Genomic DNA, 20399 nt, shown 5'->3' with positions numbered 1-20399 from the left:
CCTGTTCGCCCCCTCCCGCTGCGGTGCCGCAGTGAGGGCCTGGGTGAGGCCCACTGGCTGCCCGCGTGCTGGGTGCGCAGCGGCCGGCCGCTGCGCTCCGGGGCAGCCCGTTTAGAACTGCCGCGCGTGACGCTGGCTCCGCCCCTGCCGCGTCACAGCCCGCCCCCGAGCTGCCGGTTCCGACACGAGCCAGCCGCCTTTCCCGGCTACGAGAGCCCTCAAAAGAGCCCTTTACCGGCCTTGTCCGCCGCGATCCCCTTCCCCAGTGAGGCCTTACCTTCACTGGAGCTGGTCTCCTCGGCGACTGACCGTTGGCGTGTTGGCAGCCCGTTTAGAACTGCCGCGCGTGACGCTGGCTCCGCCCCTGCCGCGTCACAGCCCGCCCCCGAGCTGCCGGTTCCGACACGAGCCAGCCGCCTTTCCCGGCTACGAGAGCCCTCAAAAGAGCCCTTTACCGGCCTTGTCCGCCGCGATCCCCTTCCCCAGTGAGGCCTTACCTTCACTGGAGCTGGTCTCCTCGGCGACTGACCGTTGGCGTGTTGGCAGCCCGTTTAGAACTGCCGCGCGTGACGCTGGCTCCGCCCCTGCCGCGTCACAGCCCGCCCCCGAGCTGCCGGTTCCGACACGAGCCAGCCGCCTTTCCCGGCTACGAGAGCCCTCAAAAGAGCCCTTTACCGGCCTTGTCCGCCGCGATCCCCTTCCCCAGTGAGGCCTTACCTTCACTGGAGCTGGTCTCCTCGGCGACTGACCGTTGGCGTGTTGGCAGCCCGTTTAGAACTGCCGCGCGTGACGCTGGCTCCGCCCCTGCCGCGTCACAGCCCGCCCCCGAGCTGCCGGTTCCGACACGAGCCAGCCGCCTTTCCCGGCTACGAGAGCCCTCAAAAGAGCCCTTTACCGGCCTTGTCCGCCGCGATCCCCTTCCCCAGTGAGGCCTTACCTTCACTGGAGCTGGTCTCCTCGGCGACTGACCGTTGGCGTGTTGGCAGCCCGTTTAGAACTGCCGCGCGTGACGCTGGCTCCGCCCCTGCCGCGTCACAGCCCGCCCCCGAGCTGCCGGTTCCGACACGAGCCAGCCGCCTTTCCCGGCTACGAGAGCCCTCAAAAGAGCCCTTTACCGGCCTTGTCCGCCGCGATCCCCTTCCCCAGTGAGGCCTTACCTTCACTGGAGCTGGTCTCCTCGGCGACTGACCGTTGGCGTGTTGGCAGCCCGTTTAGAACTGCCGCGCGTGACGCTGGCTCCGCCCCTGCCGCGTCACAGCCCGCCCCCGAGCTGCCGGTTCCGACACGAGCCAGCCGCCTTTCCCGGCTACGAGAGCCCTCAAAAGAGCCCTTTACCGGCCTTGTCCGCCGCGATCCCCTTCCCCAGTGAGGCCTTACCTTCACTGGAGCTGGTCTCCTCGGCGACTGACCGTTGGCGTGTTGGCAGCCCGTTTAGAACTGCCGCGCGTGACGCTGGCTCCGCCCCTGCCGCGTCACAGCCCGCCCCCGAGCTGCCGGTTCCGACACGAGCCAGCCGCCTTTCCCGGCTACGAGAGCCCTCAAAAGAGCCCTTTACCGGCCTTGTCCGCCGCGATCCCCTTCCCCAGTGAGGCCTTACCTTCACTGGAGCTGGTCTCCTCGGCGACTGACCGTTGGCGTGTTGGCAGCCCGTTTAGAACTGCCGCGCGTGACGCTGGCTCCGCCCCTGCCGCGTCACAGCCCGCCCCCGAGCTGCCGGTTCCGACACGAGCCAGCCGCCTTTCCCGGCTACGAGAGCCCTCAAAAGAGCCCTTTACCGGCCTTGTCCGCCGCGATCCCCTTCCCCAGTGAGGCCTTACCTTCACTGGAGCTGGTCTCCTCGGCGACTGACCGTTGGCGTGTTGGCAGCCCGTTTAGAACTGCCGCGCGTGACGCTGGCTCCGCCCCTGCCGCGTCACAGCCCGCCCCCGAGCTGCCGGTTCCGACACGAGCCAGCCGCCTTTCCCGGCTACGAGAGCCCTCAAAAGAGCCCTTTACCGGCCTTGTCCGCCGCGATCCCCTTCCCCAGTGAGGCCTTACCTTCACTGGAGCTGGTCTCCTCGGCGACTGACCGTTGGCGTGTTGGCAGCCCGTTTAGAACTGCCGCGCGTGACGCTGGCTCCGCCCCTGCCGCGTCACAGCCCGCCCCCGAGCTGCCGGTTCCGACACGAGCCAGCCGCCTTTCCCGGCTACGAGAGCCCTCAAAAGAGCCCTTTACCGGCCTTGTCCGCCGCGATCCCCTTCCCCAGTGAGGCCTTACCTTCACTGGAGCTGGTCTCCTCGGCGACTGACCGTTGGCGTGTTGGCAGCCCGTTTAGAACTGCCGCGCGTGACGCTGGCTCCGCCCCTGCCGCGTCACAGCCCGCCCCCGAGCTGCCGGTTCCGACACGAGCCAGCCGCCTTTCCCGGCTACGAGAGCCCTCAAAAGAGCCCTTTACCGGCCTTGTCCGCCGCGATCCCCTTCCCCAGTGAGGCCTTACCTTCACTGGAGCTGGTCTCCTCGGCGACTGACCGTTGGCGTGTTGGCAGCCCGTTTAGAACTGCCGCGCGTGACGCTGGCTCCGCCCCTGCCGCGTCACAGCCCGCCCCCGAGCTGCCGGTTCCGACACGAGCCAGCCGCCTTTCCCGGCTACGAGAGCCCTCAAAAGAGCCCTTTACCGGCCTTGTCCGCCGCGATCCCCTTCCCCAGTGAGGCCTTACCTTCACTGGAGCTGGTCTCCTCGGCGACTGACCGTTGGCGTGTTGGCAGCCCGTTTAGAACTGCCGCGCGTGACGCTGGCTCCGCCCCTGCCGCGTCACAGCCCGCCCCCGAGCTGCCGGTTCCGACACGAGCCAGCCGCCTTTCCCGGCTACGAGAGCCCTCAAAAGAGCCCTTTACCGGCCTTGTCCGCCGCGATCCCCTTCCCCAGTGAGGCCTTACCTTCACTGGAGCTGGTCTCCTCGGCGACTGACCGTTGGCGTGTTGGCAGCCCGTTTAGAACTGCCGCGCGTGACGCTGGCTCCGCCCCTGCCGCGTCACAGCCCGCCCCCGAGCTGCCGGTTCCGACACGAGCCAGCCGCCTTTCCCGGCTACGAGAGCCCTCAAAAGAGCCCTTTACCGGCCTTGTCCGCCGCGATCCCCTTCCCCAGTGAGGCCTTACCTTCACTGGAGCTGGTCTCCTCGGCGACTGACCGTTGGCGTGTTGGCAGCCCGTTTAGAACTGCCGCGCGTGACGCTGGCTCCGCCCCTGCCGCGTCACAGCCCGCCCCCGAGCTGCCGGTTCCGACACGAGCCAGCCGCCTTTCCCGGCTACGAGAGCCCTCAAAAGAGCCCTTTACCGGCCTTGTCCGCCGCGATCCCCTTCCCCAGTGAGGCCTTACCTTCACTGGAGCTGGTCTCCTCGGCGACTGACCGTTGGCGTGTTGGCAGCCCGTTTAGAACTGCCGCGCGTGACGCTGGCTCCGCCCCTGCCGCGTCACAGCCCGCCCCCGAGCTGCCGGTTCCGACACGAGCCAGCCGCCTTTCCCGGCTACGAGAGCCCTCAAAAGAGCCCTTTACCGGCCTTGTCCGCCGCGATCCCCTTCCCCAGTGAGGCCTTACCTTCACTGGAGCTGGTCTCCTCGGCGACTGACCGTTGGCGTGTTGGCAGCCCGTTTAGAACTGCCGCGCGTGACGCTGGCTCCGCCCCTGCCGCGTCACAGCCCGCCCCCGAGCTGCCGGTTCCGACACGAGCCAGCCGCCTTTCCCGGCTACGAGAGCCCTCAAAAGAGCCCTTTACCGGCCTTGTCCGCCGCGATCCCCTTCCCCAGTGAGGCCTTACCTTCACTGGAGCTGGTCTCTTCGGCCCAATAAATTTAACTTATTGCCAATCAAATCAGAGTAGGATAATGAGAAATAAAACCCAAATCTTAAAAAACACCTTCCCCCTACCCCTCCCTTCTTCCTGGGCTCAACTTCACTCCTGGTTTTGCTACCTCCTCCCCTCAAACAGCACAGGGGAACGGAGAATGCGAGTTGTGGTCGGTTTATCACACGTTGTCTCTGCCACTCCTTCCTCCTCACTCTCTTCACCTGCTACACTGTGGGGTCCCACCCACAGGGTCACAACGCCTGGCAGCAAAGCTGCTCCAGTGAGGGCTTCTCTCTCCACAGGTCCTGAGAGGAGCCTGCTCCAGCATGGGCTTCCCACAGGGTCACAGCCCTCTTCAGGCATCCACGTACTCTGGCATGGGGTCCTCTGTGGGCTGCTGGGGGACAGTCTGCCTCACCACAGGCTTCACTACTGGCTGCAGGGGAATCTATTTCTGGTATCTAAAACACTCCCTCCCCCTCCTTCACTGACCTTGGTGTCTGCAGAGTTGTTTCTATCCTATATTCTTACTCCTCTCTTCTAGGTGCTGTTGTGCAGCAGGTTTTTTTTCCCCCTTCCTAAATACCTTATCCTAGAGCCACTACTACCTGTTGCTGTTGGGCCAGCGGTGCATCCATCTTAGAGACCGCTGGCATTGGCTCTGTCGGACATAAGGGAAGCTTCAGGCATCTTCTCACAGAAGCCACTCCTGTAATTCCCCCCACTACCACAACCTTGCCACACAAACCCTATACATAACCTTATTAGCAGAAGCAGCTCAGATACCCTTGAGGACAGGCAGCGGTATGTGGGTGGTGGCAGTGACTGGTGGAGCTGACTGATGCTGAGATGCTGCTTGGGGAGGAAATCACCTCCTTGATTGGCCTTCCATGCTGCAGATCTTTAAGGAGAGAGAGATGTCTGCAGTCTGCTAGTAACTGTTTTATTAGGGAAAACAAATAGCTCTATGATTGAGTTGCAGTTTCTTTCAAGGGCTAGCATAATAGTATTATGTAAGTCTTTCTGTTGGATTTGTATAATTTTAAAAAGGAAAGCAGTCAAACATATAGTAAAAATAGTTGGATCTTAATATATCACATTTTCAGAGTTGAGGCGTGAATACCAGATTTTTAAAATAGAAAAAAAATGCCTGTCAGAAATGTACCAAGATTTCTTATTACTCTGATGTCAACATAATGCCTTTTCCTTATTCCTGTGCCTTGGTCCCATTAAACTTTGTCTTTTGAATGCAGTCCTCAGAAGATGGCATAGAGAATTCCCCTGTGCTTGCCCTGTTGTGGCAATAAATACTAGAATATTGGTCCCTAGGGATTACTTGAGCACCTCTGTGTCTGACCTGGACCTCTTTTGGAGGGTTCCTGGGGCAAGAGTTTCACTCCTCACAGAAGGAGCTAGCTGGGAAGAGCTGGTGCAGAAAGCTGGGAGTGGGGAGGAGTACAGGGTGTCTGCCACCCCTAATCATTGTGATCATCCTTCTGAAAAAAATGAAAGGACTTCTTTGTTTGGGTTTTTTTTTTTCCCCTTTGATTCTAAAACATCCGTCTCTGTAGTTAAAACTGTCCGTAATTCATGCTAATGAGTAGTTGTGTTGTGATCCTGCTAAGCCAGGACCAATAAAGAGTGGTGTATAGGCACTTTATTGGTGATTACATCACATCTCTGCATAACTTTTGTGCATATATATGTGTATTGCAAAGGTCAGTGTGTGTTGTCTTATGATGTAGAAAAGGTGGAGAAATGTAGTGATTAGGTAATAGGATAAGTACTTGTTCTGAAGTGAGCCTGAAAAATCATTGGATGTGGAGATATCATGCCAAGTGTCTCCAAAAGAGTGGATTTAGGATAGTAATTAACTGTGAGTTGAGTAAGAATTAGAAGATCACAAAAGAAATTACTGTTATTAGCAGAAGTATTTGTTCTCATGTCAAGCTGTCATCCTGCTTTGCTGTTTAACCTGATTCTGCCAGGTGGGGAAAAAATCATGTCATATACTTTATTAAGTGTGAGTTTGTGATTTACTTTAAATCAAACCTGCAAAAAGCAAGGGAACTTAAAAAACTGAAGGGCTTTTCTGGCTTTGAAGATACTGTATGAATGAATACTGGATCTGAAACTGTAGGATCTGTCACAGAATAGTACTGGATATAAATGTGTTAGCCCATACGCTCTTGACTTATAAAAACTTGTTGCTGCAGTTCTACGGGTTAAAGCCCGGTAAATACCCTTTGATTTATACCTGTCCTCTGCTTTTACAACAGGAGTTTCGTGGGAGTTTTAAAATAGTGTGGCTTAGGGATCCCAGGCATGAAATGGCTCTTTTGATTGCAGCTTAAGTGTGATCTGCATGTACAGCATTTAATAACAAACAGCTAATTATAGGTTATGTGCTGAATACCACAACAGCAATAATAAGAAGGTTATTTGGTGTATAACTGGCACTTATTCTAGATACCTGTTAGTTGATAACTTTCTTGCAGTCTTGAGCAACGTGAAAGATTTCTGGTGCCTGACATCCTAATAAACCATGGATGGCACCAATCTGTAAGGTCATGTGATTTTAAATAATGTATATGTCTTCTGATAACATTTTAACATTGAATTGTGATAGCTCAGGATATCCTTCAAACAGGCGGTTGTAGCTGGAGAAAAAAGTAAAACACTGAAAAAAATAAAGGTACATAACTCAGAAGAGGAGGATAGAGAAGATCTACTTGTCTTACCTGGTCCCCTTTGTTTCAGTAGGTCAGCCTCATGCTGTAACGTCATAGTTGACCTATTGCTAAAATAAGATTAAACAGCCTTAGCCTTAAAGGCATCAGAAGCATGAAGTGGCTTTGGAGAATTATGTAATTCAAATATGAATAATACTGTGGAAAAATCATCTTTCTTTAGCTTACAGGTCCACAGTTAGTGCATTCATTAAAACACTTGCAGAATGTTTATGTTTAGAAAGAAGCCCAAAATGCATTGGTCTCTTCAGTGAAGAAGAATTAAAGGAAAAATTCTATCATGGGCCAAAGATTGGAAATTCAAACACCAGAATTTTTCAAAAGTCAATGATATATGCTTTGTCAGTGAAAAATAGATAACTCTTAATCTCAGTCAACTTTTATAATTACATCTTGGATATCAAAATGTATTATATGTCCATGTGCATTAGACTTACATTTCAATCCAAGACTCTCCAGAGCTGATGTTAGCAGTAATTCTGTTTTTCAGTCTTTCAAGTTTTGTTGTTTTTGTTATTATTGGGTTTATTTGGTTTGCGTTGCGGGATTTTTGGGGGTTATTGTTTTGGGTTTTTTTTAAAGGAAGCAGTAGCTGTTGCCAGTCTTACAAGGTGAGCATCGATAAGAAAGTGGTTAGCCACAGAGCATTTAAGCCTATAGGTGAATCATAAGCAGAAATATTTTTCTTCCTCTAGGCAGTTTAGCCTTCTAGCCTGAAAGCCAGCCGGGTGGCCAAAGAGCCAGCGATGGCTTCTCATTTCCTTCTGGTCCGTGAGCTTGAGTAGCTGTTCATAGCTGTGGTGATGCCCATGTCTGTCTGCTGCCCAACTTTGCAGTTTCTCTGGAACTGTGAACTTTCTGAAAAGCTGGTTGCATTTTTAATAAAGCTGAATACCTTTATGTGGTAATAATAATAATACTCTAATGTGGGGGAGTGAGAGAATTGCTGCTTTTAACTCCCCCGGTCCTGTAAGCGAGGGCCAAAAGACTTTTTACATTTCTCTGCAGCAGTGCAAACACCTGAGGGCATGGTCCATTCTGGCTGGGTGACCCACAGTGCAGAATTGCTCAGACCTTGGACATCAAAACCAGAGCCACTGTTGCAGGAATAGTCATTGTAGAGTTGAACTGAACTAAGCAGAGAGGGTTGATATACTTTAGGATACATTGTGTAGCCCTCTCCTGTCAGTTTAGGATGACACAGCTCTTCCAGAGGTCCTGTGCATTATCTGCCAGTCCCGTATAAATGTCTTAGGTGTTCAAGAGCATCTCAGATAGCACTAGCTGACCAAATTTAGGCAAGTGAAGCAGGTCTTCCAGCCTACATGTAACGGGGAAGAGGATACAGTCCAGTCTTAAAGCACTGCTCTGCTGCGGTTTGTAATAATAATGTGTTGGGCACTGTTTGGTAAACCTGGAAGAAGTCGTCAAGGGCCCGGTTCACCAGACAGAGCCCAAAAAAACGCAGTGGACAGAGCAGTGCTTTAGATTCAGATTTTTTTCATGCAACATAAAGTCATCTCACAAGTTCATAAACTGATTTCATGAAAAAATTAATAATAAATCTTGAATGCAGATTATAACATTGAAATAAAACCGAACCTCAAAATTTAGACTTTTGACTACTTCTCTTAGAGTTTATTTCTCTCACTGCTTGTGGCTGCATTCAAAGGCTTCCCATCTGGTGGCGGCTACTCTAGAGTCTCTTTCTGGGAGTTCATAGGAGAGGATCCATCTCTGCCCTGCCTTCTGCAGGCAACAGTCATTGAGCCTTGCCCAACTTCATTTCCCAGTTCAAGACAATTTGTCACTGGGGATTCTGTATGTGGTCAGCATAGTAAAGGTGGCAGTGGTGACCCAGCAGCATAAAGTGTTCTCATCTGATCAGCCGTCTAAATTCAAATAATCATGAGTGTGATTTTTCCCTTACAGCATTTTATTATCTTCATTTATTGCATAACTGTTGCTGATCAGTTATCATCTTCTGTTCTCTATCTGTCATGCATTCCTTAATTGCTTAATTACTTTGTCAGCGTATTTGGCAAATGTTGATTCTCCAATAATAAAGTACTACTGTGCATTGAGTTCATGCATGAGATGTGTAGCTTTGAGTGATTCCTACTTGACACTTTGTCGTTATGTGATGCCCTTTTCGTGGGTGATGCATCTTCCTAGACATCTCTCTGTCAGTTGTAATTAATTAACCGCTAATACAGGTTAGCTGCTCTTCCAGGTTGAAATTATACATGCCTACATGTTACATCACTGTGTAGATAGTCAAGCCTCCAAGGCTTAGCTTTGATTCAAATGCTGTTCTAAGTCTACTTCAGGGGACACCACTTCAGTTAACAGGGTAGGTTATCTTCAGAAACTTTTCTCATTGGTATCATGCTGTAATTCTCTGAATCCTTTGTACAGTGAAATAAACCAAGAACAGAATTGCTAGAGAATCCTTAGGAAGAGATTAAGAAAACTTAAAAGGAAAACTCAGCAGTATTAGAAATCCTGTTCTTGCTTTAACTCGGCATTAGACTTCCTGGAGATTTCTGATCCGAATTAGTGTGTACATACATCTAGCAGCAACAGGCTTATATGTCAATGATAATGCGCTGGAGTCAGGAGCTTCCTGGAGTTTCTTTTGGTTTGTAACACAATCACAGGTTTTTGTTCCTGAGTACTTTGGTACTTTTTTTACTTTCAAACTCCTCCTACTTAATAAGATGATGCAGTAACTAATTCTCTATATTGCTGTATTTAGTCAGTGGTTTTAAAACTAAACCAAAGCAGTGTCCCAAAACCCAATATTGTTTTAAAAATTAAAAAAAAAAAAAAAACAAAAAAACAAAAAACAAACTTGAGGTTAGAATAAAGGGAATATTGGCAGATCATATAGATTGGAAGAAACTAAGGACTGTCTCTCTTGCAGAAAAACAATAAATATCCTCAGCATGCATGTGGAAAGAGAAATCCAGAAACCATTACTTTCCGCCAGTAATCCTTGATGCACATATTTGTCAAAAATCCAGTGGTCTACACAGGTGTTATCTTTTACTTACAAATATGCTGAAATGTATGGGTATACGTATGTGTATGTTTGTGTCGTTTAAAAGTGGTATCTTACCTTTTCTGCCTCCTCTAGGATTTTTTTTCAGGTACTATTCTAGATTGCCTAAAAAGCAGTACTGTACTTTAGTCAAGTTGGTAATTCAGAGGTACAGCTATTTTCCCCCACAGCAGTAAAGAGAGGCTACCCTTAATTCTAAACTTCCTTGAACTAAACACTCATTTTCATTCTTTCTCTCTTTTTTTTTTTCTTTTTTTTTTTTCCAGTGGGCAGTTTGCTGTAGTGAAAAAATGCCGTGAGAAAAGCACTGGTCAGCAGTTTGCAGCAAAATTCATCAAGAAACGGAGAACAAAATCCAGCCGGCGCGGGGTGAGCCGGGAAGATATTGAGCGAGAAGTCGGCATACTAAAAGAGATTCGACATCCTAATGTGATCACACTGCATGATGTTTATGAGAACAAAACAGATGTCATTCTTATTCTGGAACTGTAAGTATCTCTAGAGACTTGGGGAGGAGTAATAGAATATTTGTTTGCTTGTTTGAATAGATACTTTCTCTGAGAATCACACAAATTTAATGGATGTTCCTTGCTACCCCAAAAGAAGGTAGATAATAGCCTGAGAATTCTTTTTTTTTACGTCAGAGTTGTAGCTTCTTGATTTCTACACATATTTTTCACTGTAAATGCGCTATGAAGGTTAAAAAAATCCAGCATATTTAGGAATCTTTTCTGCTTGTTACTTTAATCATTGTTGATGTTATGGATCCACAAGAATAATCTGGAGCTAAATAAACTCATTTGGAGATAAGAGCAGAGGGAAATAGAGATTCTAAATTGAGGTTAGTTTAGCAAGTTTTACTGTGTTTTATGTTGGTATGAAGTAAAGTAGCATCACTGAATGTTTTTTTCTCTTTTTAACCCACATAACAGAGAACAGAATTTTCCCAGTTCTGCCCTGTTGAAACGTAAACTGAACTTTCATATCCTTGTTTTAGTTCCTATTTTTCATCCAAGGTTATTGCTAATGGATTGAGGTAAATATGTCGCAGAGAACACTTCTGCATTGTTTCAAATCTGGCTTCAAGTTCCTCAAAGACTGCAAGTTTAGAAGTTAAGCACTACTCACCCATTAGTTTGGCAGTGTCTGCTGGTGGGACGTGCATGTCTTTACATTGTTTGCATGCCTGACACAGTATTACTGTCGTACTTGCTTTGTATCAGTTAAATGTGCTTTAGAATAAGCATTTCATGCAAGCAGATGATTTGGTACAAGAATCTTGGGCAGCACTTGTCTTTTCCTTGGCTGTTCATGTCTCTGTTTCTTATATAGGTTTTGTCTTCCTGCTTATTAGCTTTATTAAATGATATTTCCACTTACCTTATAAGGATACTTTAGTGTTGCATGCTTTCAGTAACACAGGTATAGATTTACGGTATAGATTTAAAAAGAAAACTAGGAAGTAGCTTTTGGAGTTTCATCTTTTCTATGGTATGTACATGCATGATACTGCTTTGTTATGTTAGAACATACACACTTCTAGTCCAGCATGTGATTGTCTACTGTAATACTTGTTGTAGTCTGGGTTGGTCTTTTAGCTCCAGAAGTATACACTTGCATTAGTTTGTCAACTTTGGAAAATTTAAGCAAGTTTTTTTTGAGGGGGAAAAAAAAAGCTACTTTATCATCCTGTGTGAAGTAAAACTTCTTTATATTCCTGTCAGAATATCTACTACTTCTGGGTTTTGTTCAGAACTCTTTAAATGTGTCGTAAATACATAACTGAGTTAGTATGATGCTTCCTCCTCTCCCCACTTGATACTAGCTCTCACATTCTTCCTGTCTATAACCTTACTGTCAGTGTATCGCTGCTTCTGCAGTGCTTTCTTTCTGCTCTGTAATCTGTCCGGATGAAATCAGGACAGCGTCTGGACTGGAAAGCTCTGAGGAAGACTGAGTAATCATGGACCGTGGCAGGATGAATTGGGCTGTTCCGCCCAACCCACACTTTCTACATGAGATAGGAGCTTTTTTGGCAGCAAGGTTGCTATATGTGTCTGTGTGTACCCACTAATGTTTACTGGACGGAAGCAGATACTGCTTCTGACAATGTGTGCTATTATTTTGTAAGCTTGACAGCAAACTATTTGCATTGCAATTTAGCTAATTGTTTTGCCTAGTTAAAAATCCCCATATATTTTCAGTTGGAGACTTTTTTTTTTTTTCACTTTTCCAAACTGCTATGTGAGTCTTCCAAGTTGAAGAAGTGCTATTTGGGGGTATCACATTTATTTAGTTAGAGGGTTGAAGAGGAAAAGATGACACATTAGTGATCCCTTTGTAAACCGACTATACTAATTGCTGTCAAGTTTTGTAATTCTCAAAATCACTATGATATTATATAAAGGTATTGAAAAGGCAAAAGATTGTCATTTTAATCGCATGCTTAGACACTTAAATATGTAATCCCTTTCTTTGAACATTCTAATATTCACATTTTGCCTAGGGACCCACTCCCCTGACATTCTTTCTTCTTACAGAACAATTTCAAACAAAACAGAAATAAAGCTGAAAGCTCATTAAATAACCTGTTTTGCTGTCCTCAGAATCCATCCTAAGTGACCATTTCCCCTTCTGATTAGAACATAGTATTGTTCCTGGGACCTGTGTTCCTTTACGACTATAAGACGAGACAGTATACCACATACAGACAGGATTTTGTATAACTTATTTCTAGAATTTAGAGAAAAACTAAAAATCAACATTCCATAGTTCATAACAAAACAAAAACCCAGAGGAAACACTGATTTCTTATTAGTAAGCAAGTGTAATAATGTGAGCAGTGATGGGGAAAATTATCTCTGGTTTCTGTTCTTGGTAGAAGCTGCAGCTTACAGACATCAAGCCACAGCAGCTGCCCTTTTTTTTTGGTGGCTGCTGGTATATGTTAAAATGCATAGGCTCAGAGCAACCATGTCTGCTGCCTGTTCATTATTGACTTTTATCCCCTGGTTCACCAAGAGGTTCAGAGTATTGCATGTAGACTCCTAAACATTTTTCTGCATTATCAAACACCTGTTTCTCAGAGGTGAGTGACTGACTGCAGAAGTTTTCCATTCATTCCCTTGCAGCAAATATTACGTCAGCCAGCAAAGTATTCAAGGTGGAGATTTGTATGCAGAAGTATGTGGGCAGTTCATTAATTATTGCAGTGGCAAGGTCCTCACAACACTGAATGCAAAACAGAGCCGCATATCAAAAACTTTATCCACATAGGTGCTTGGAGGTTTTTCTCTCAACTGCCTTATATCAGGAAACCGACTACAAAAAAAAATTACAATACATTTAATTCTTAATTTTTAAAACCGAATGCTTCCTTAAAAAATTCATCAGTCACACACAAGCATGAGATATCCTTGAAAAGCCTTACTTTATTACAGTCTCTTTTGGTATATTTAGTGAAATGGGGGATTTTTTTGTATTTCTAGTTCTTAGTGGCAAGTTTGCCTTGATTTGGAGATAAACTTTGAAATTCCCACTCTATGGACTCTGTCATCATCTTGCAAGGAATGCTGTGCATATTACATATGAACTGGAAGACACTATCTCTTCATCATCTAACTGTAATAGTTTTTTCTCCAGTCACACAAATAATTGAATTAGTCAGAATTTTGTAGTACTTTTTTCTATCCAGCTGCAGCAACTAGTCTCTGTTGTATGTTAGCAATACTAAGCTATTTCCAGAGGGCTCTGCTGAAGCCATCATTTTATCAGACTTCACAGACTAGAAAACACAGATGCCTCTGCACAGTGATAATTATTTTCTTTCCTCAAGCACGTTTTGCACCGACTTGCTTCCCCTTTTGATGGCCTGCTGGTAATCTTAGACACATAATATCTGTCTCTTCTCTTTTGTTTTTCCTTCCACTTTATTATATCTTCATTTAGACTGCAGACGTACAAAATATACTCAGTATGTGGTGCTTTGTAGAGCCTTGGTTATGATTTCTGGGTGCAACTACGAAGAAGTACCCTTATCCTGAATTATATAGCAGTTACTTAGAACACTCAAAAGTAATGCAGATGGTCTTGCCTTTTAAAATAGTTTGCTAGCAATAGCTGACTATTTTCACTGGGAAGCTATGGATGGAGTTAGGTATTCATACTTTCTTCTGCAAAAAAAAACATACCTTCATTTCTGAATTGCAAGTCTTTTATTTAAGATCATTAGCTCTTGTAGCATAGATCTGAGTGATGAATATCTGTTTCTAAATGTCAAAAAGAATGAGAGCTTTGAAAGTCTTAGCTCAGAAAGAGAGGAATGACATTAACTTACAAGTGATTGTGCATTAAATACTAGGTTTTATGCATTTTTAAAAAATTAATTCCTGTATACTTTATTTAAAATTTAGTCCTGTGCATCCTAGTGTCTCAGAATGAGTTGCCACCTTATTGGTATCTTCATAATATTATCCAAAACAGAACAAAGCAAGGAGAGGATGATAGATCTATATATAAAAATTCTGATGATGTCATGGGTTGCTCATTGAAGAGTAAATAGGAGCAAATAATGATGAAGTCTTTAAATTCCTCTTCTAACTTATTGGGGAGTTAATTTAACTTGTTATATTTATAATAGCTTGGCTTCCAGAGAAGCTTGAAGTCTGCACAGAGCTTCTTTACTTTTTAGCTGTCTTTTGATAGAAATGGCTCAGAAGTTTTTGTTAAGTTTACCTGTAAGTCATAAGAAAGTTGTTCTTGAGTGGTCTTGTACTGAATTGTGAGAGGAAGATTGAATCTTTGGTGCTTACTGGGATGTAGTAGCAGGTAAGCAAACTCTGCACTGCTAATTTGTACATGCTGTAACACTTTTTTACTTCAGATTCCTGAATTGTAGACCTGCAGATATATGCCCAGAGGATGTGTAGACAGTTAAGAATGAAGGCTTGACAGGGCTGAAAAGAAAGGAAAGCCAGTGTGACTCTGCAATGCACCGAGTCCATCTTGGAGGGAGAGCACTTGGTTTCTGGGCTCTGCAGTCCCTGAGCAAAATGCATGGTGCTCTTGTATGCTAAACCTGAATGCTCTTCATACGTTAAATTTGAATGTGTGAGGCAGGATCAAAATACTAAGGCACTCCTCTGGGCCAAAGTGTTGGTAACCGCGTGTGTTATCCATACTTTGGGCACTTAGGGAACTTCAGTGGTGAAAACCTAAATAACAGCCATGTTTGGGTGCAGGAAAGAGTCACAGGAGTGTTCAGGTCTTCCTCTTAGCGAGACTTAGCTGCTTAAATCTTAGTCCTGGTTTTGGACTAAGGCCGATGCTTCTTGTTCAATATAATTGAAGAATTTAGGCACCCTAAAGAGAGGATTTTGTGGTAGTTGGTGTCTGTAATAGAAGCTGGACAAATGAAAATAACAAGGTGTAGTGATGCAATAACATGCCTTGATTTTTCTGGTAGCAAGATAAAGAAAAAGCTAGGTACAATGTTTTTCAGCGGGTAGGTAATATAACGAGCTAGTAGCCCTGTTCTGCTCTTTCACACTATTTGGTACACCCTGTACTTCTGAGGAGTGGGTTTGGAACTGCACAATTCATAAAGCCTGTGAAATGAAGTGGATGTAAAACCCCTTAACCTTAAATAAAACAGAAGTAGCAATATTTCAGTCTAGTCGTGGGCTGATAACTTCTGTTTCGAAATAATGCAAGGAGTCATACAGGAGACATTTGACCACAGAATCGTTAGGGAAAATGTTTCTTTTGCAAGTTGACAGAAGACATTTTTGGATTAGAGAAGAATTCAGATAAATTATCAAATTAAACCTGCTTTTAAAAATGGAATAAATTGGTGTTGGAATTCTTCCTTCACTTTCCTAGTTTATGTTGTTTTGAAATCTAAGTGAAGTAAATTAAACCTTGTAAGTTTCAGCTCACTAGGTCAAGTTTTTTGAAACATGGAGTTTGGGCTTGGGTTTTGGAGTTGGTTTGTGGTTTAACTTCATCAGAAATCCTTAGATAATCATTAATTATCATTTAGATACTATTACAATAAGAACAACATGATCAGCATGGCATGTGACTGAGTCGTTACGAGGTGACCACACTGACTTTGAAGGTTAATTGGTTCTAGTTCCCTGCATAGGTTCCTGTAATGACTTCCTCTGAGATCTGGTGATCAGTTCTGTTTCATTGTTGAGCTAGCCTGGCAACTTGCAAAAGCACTGTCCAGATATCCTTTCTCCACAGGTGTGATGTATTTTCTTTCCCAGAGAGAGATATGTGGGTTGCAAACACATCTGTCAGCTGTCCTTTTGGAAGGCTGTGAAGTGTTTTTACCACTATTACATTTTATAAGAAAGAATGTGGTTGACCCAAAGCTTTATTTTACTTGTATGAGTTCAAGAAGGCTAGCATCTCTACCTAGAAATACTAGGGAAGCAACACATACCAGCTTTGCTCTTAGTGAAAATGTTTATACCAAATATTTCTAAACATGTGTGTTCTGCTACTTGAAAACAATATAGAATGTAGGCATGTTATAACAGCGAAAATAGATTTACTCAGCTCTTATGGCTTTCTATGTTATAACATGGTCAATAATATAACATGCCCTTTAGGATTAAGACGTGATGTCCATCAGTCAAAAATTCTTATTTTATTGAGCAAAATATTTGAACAACTTAAGAGTGCAAAATATGACAGTGACTTAGTTTAAAGGTAAACAGAAAGGTTTTATACAGTAACATTAAAGAATTAATACTTTAAAGGAAAACAGTATGTGAAGGTGAACATAGAGGCTTTGTAGCTGTAGAGGAATTTAGCTGTGACTTGATTGCAATCAAAGTTCCTCTGTTAATCTGAAGGGGTATAGCTTCTTGCCCATCAGTTACTTGCTAACGCTTTGGAGACCAGAGTTGCATCATGGCACAGATGAACTGCTCAGAAAGCTGTCTGGTAATTCGTATCAGCCAGCAGAGAAATTGAACGGAGCGAAGCTCTGCACTTTCAGAGGATACTAGGTACAGATACTCCAAAGTGCTCTACAGGAAGAAACACTCATGCTCGATGAATCTCTTGCCTTTAGTCCCTTCATGAAGCAATCTTTATCCAGCCGGTGGTTGGCAGCAGTCTGTTAGATGCCAAGCCCGAAAGGCAGGCTGGGAGTGAGTTTGCATGGCTCTGGAAGCCACCCACTGATCTGGGGTCAGCCAGATTTCAACAGGGTGTTCATGCACCGGCAACCCCAAAGCTAACTTAGAAACAAGGCTGGGGCATTGTAATGAAGGTGGAACCAGTGTACAAGCTGACATTCAGAAAGATCAGTCATAGGGGCTGATGTATGAAGTTGTCTGCACCTTCTCCTTTAGATTAAGACTGCCTTTGTGTGTGAGATGGGATATTCACAGGTACATTGGTGGAATGGGGCTTTCTGCTTGGCTTCTGGCACGACCTCAGAAGGAGACCATGGGATAGGAAAATGTGCAGTGTTTATTTACCGTGGAACTGTTATCTTGGCTGAGGCACAGGGCTAGACTTGAAAACCCAACAACATTTCAGGAGGTTTGTTAAGACTGCAGTAGTTTACGTAGCCAGTGTCTTTACTGGCTTGCTCTAGCCCATTTTTTATCTGTGCTGTCTGGAAGTCCAGTCAAGATCATCTAGTGATTCTCGGTGTATAATCTCATTATGAAATCTCTGAAAGACGACTCTGCTGATAGACCTGGGGGCACTATAATCCAGTGAATTAATTGTGGAAGTGAAACTTGTACAGGACGTTGAGTGTGGATCTGTATTAACACTCTATGACTTGCTTGAAGTAATTGCCTTGTAGCAATACCACGGTTTTCTGTATACCTGTGGTGGCACAGCTTAATAACAGACCTGCCGAAGTCAGCAGGAAGGCAGGGAATAACCAGTCTTCTGACGCGTGTGAAGAGGAAGCTAAGAAACACAACCTGCGTTCCTGAGATCCTGCGGGGACGTGGGTCACAGCCCTTCACGTACGGGAAAGGCCCCTGGAGGCTGCCTGAAGCAAAGGGACCTTTCTGGGAAGCTGGGCTTTTCTGAGCTTCCAGGCCCTCTTGTGTGTGCTAGTTTAACATCCTACTCATCATTGCTATAAAAACCCATTTCTCTCATGCCTTATTTCCCTGCTGGTAAAAGTAAGCAGGGGAAGCTGGCCGGGCACTGGGCTTGCCCAGCAGTGGCAGCATCCAAAGGGAGAACGTGGGGTACTGAGCTCACCCCCTGCATCTGAGGGGTTACCAACAGGAGCAGTTGCCATGGCCCGCTCTTTGAGGTGAACCCTCACCCTAGGCGTTAAGGGTGAGGTGCGTAACGTTGAGGAGGCACAGGAAAACCCTGCAGACCAGAGGTACAGCTGCTTCTGGAATAAAGCTTTGAGTGCATTACATCCAGTCCCTCCTCATCCACCTACTTCTTAAGCAAGGGCTGCCAGAGTCACTTAGGGTGGTAGTGCTTAAGCGCCTAAAGAAGCATGCAACACTGGAAAAATCTACCACTTTTGCTAATTCACTTCCAATTTTAAGGAAAAAAAAATATTTTTTTAATCTATTATCTTCTCTGGACTGCAGTTTCAAGATTTGCAAGCACTAGGTATATTACTTGTGAAATACAGGTAACATTTTATTTCACACTACTAAAAAGCCAGTGATATAATCATAAAAGAAATCTCACTACAGCTAACCTGTGGCAAAGATAGGAGCGTTGTACTCAGCAGTGCTAGAGAAGAGCTACATGTGATCTCATGCAATTAACTATTCTGAAATGAGAATGCATCTTTTAGATGCATAAAAATGCATGTACATCAGACTTGTAATTTCATGGGGTCTAAACTTTCAGGATATGAAATTGCACAAAACGGAATGATTGCAGATAAGATGAAGATGAAAAGGCTCTTTACGTTTTACACAAATACAGTTAGCTTCTTTGTTAGATGTCTCTAAAATAAGTAAACCTTAGGAATTAAATCTTTCTTTTGGATCTAAAAGGAATGTGTTTAATCAATGCTGCTGTTCCTAGATGACTAGTAAATTTCACAGAGACTGTGTATCTTTAAAATGCCAACAGAAATAACAGTGAGCTGTGACAGACATAAAACATACCCATACCAGTGTGACATGGTCACGGTCTGGTTTAGACTGCAGAGTGGGCAGCGCAGTGTTGCAAGTTGGCATTGCTGAAAATGCATGGTCAGAGTGCTTCTGTTGCATTTGCAGTGGCTGATGAATGCTTTAAGCATCATCAGGCACTTTCGCTGTTTCACAGGCTGGGTGACCTCCATGAAAAGCAGACCTGATAACAGTGTGTTTGGTGCGGTCCTTCAGCCTCTTCCTCAGCCGAGGGTCCGGCTCTGCCCACCCAACCGAACTGTGTGATGGTTTAGCCCGGTACCAAACTGTGCTGTATATAAGGGTGCTGGGTTTTATTGTGACTGCTGCCACAGCTCTCCACAGCTGGGGAAGTAGCCACACTGAGTCTGCCGGCTCCACATGGCATGGCTGTGCTCCAGTTAACAGCCCTACCGGCAACTCCAGCAAACATCCACTTGGAAACATGTGGGAACAAGTTCTATGGGATCTCTACATCCCTTAGCCCAGTAATTGGAAATGAAGAGAAATGCCAGCACTGTGTCACCATCCAGGTTTCTGCTCATCATCACAAAATGCTGCAGAGGTACAGACCTTAGCCCAAAAACCTCTTGCAATTTTTTCAGTCAGAAGCAAAGAAGTGAGAGAATATGCATGTGTATGCATTTGTAAGATGTTCCTGAGCAGCCTCTGTAAAATAATGAACTGTATTTAATTTTTAGGAATTCCATTTTAATATGTATATGGCAAAAAAAAAAAAAAAATTAAAATGACCTCTCTTCCTTCCAGTCTATAATTCTTATTTTTAATGGCACTTTGTTTCAATAATTGCTTTCATACAGAAATACTACAACACAAATAATACCCAGAACAATACTCTCATTATCGTCTAGGCAGCTCAGTGAAAGCTCCAAGAACTCATTAAAATACACTTTTCATGCAATTTGCATTACAATAATGCAGATTAAGTCTCTTGAAAAGTAGACATGATAAAGAAGTCAAATGTATTTCCAGAAATTTGCCTGGACTGTTTAGCTATTGTTATGTGTTAATCCCATTATTTTTCCTAACCAGAACTTTAAATCGTGAACAGATTATTTTTTTCCTTACAGAAAGGCAACACAAATTAGGGTGTGCTTTCTGAATTTTTTTAAGTATCAATACAGTGCAAAATATAGGGGATAATGTGACCATCTTGGCAGTCTCTTAAGACATTTCTATGTAATAATGCTGCTTTTGTAAACAGGAAAAACAGTTTGCCACAGTGGACAGTCACCTCAGTATGTGTCCATAAACTGAAAAGACATTGGTTGTTTTTTTAAGAATAGTTGTAGTTCATGTTTCTTATTTACTTCACTTCATTATCTCCTTTTCTATTGACAATTATCATCACTCCTGCCAGACTGCTGACTGAGCTGACGAAAGGGTCATCTTGAGTTTATTTCTCTCCCTCAAATGCAAAAATCTAGATGTGCTTCACTTCTTGCCTCTCTTTCTGCCTGTGCAGCTAAAACTCTTGCTGGAAATAGTCTTAAGGGCAGAAGTGGCTTTTTCTTGTAGGAAAGGTATGGTAATGTTAGAGTACAAGTACAACACATGCGCTGAATGTAATACACTATTTCAAAGAACAGAATGTATTTTGAAT

The 20399-nt window shown here is 44.8% G+C and overlaps 1 protein-coding gene across 1 annotated transcript in view; it reads left to right on the top strand.

Moving 5' to 3' along the window:
• The window catches only part of DAPK1 (death associated protein kinase 1), a gene marked incomplete at its 5' end in the record, with an annotated part of 96663 nt that overhangs the window by 38228 nt on the left and 38036 nt on the right, over positions 1 to 20399 (top strand). The window contains one exon of the mRNA XM_082497147.1: positions 9908 to 10129. Within this exon, the coding sequence (XP_082353273.1) occupies positions 9908 to 10129 (222 nt within the window). The remainder of the gene's footprint in view (positions 1 to 9907; positions 10130 to 20399) is intronic.

The sequence above is a fragment of the Vanellus vanellus genome (assembly GCF_965231255.1).
Source record: "Vanellus vanellus genome assembly, chromosome: Z".
Lineage (NCBI taxonomy): Eukaryota > Metazoa > Chordata > Aves > Charadriiformes > Charadriidae > Vanellus > Vanellus vanellus.
This window is presented reverse-complemented; position numbering and strand designations above follow the sequence as displayed.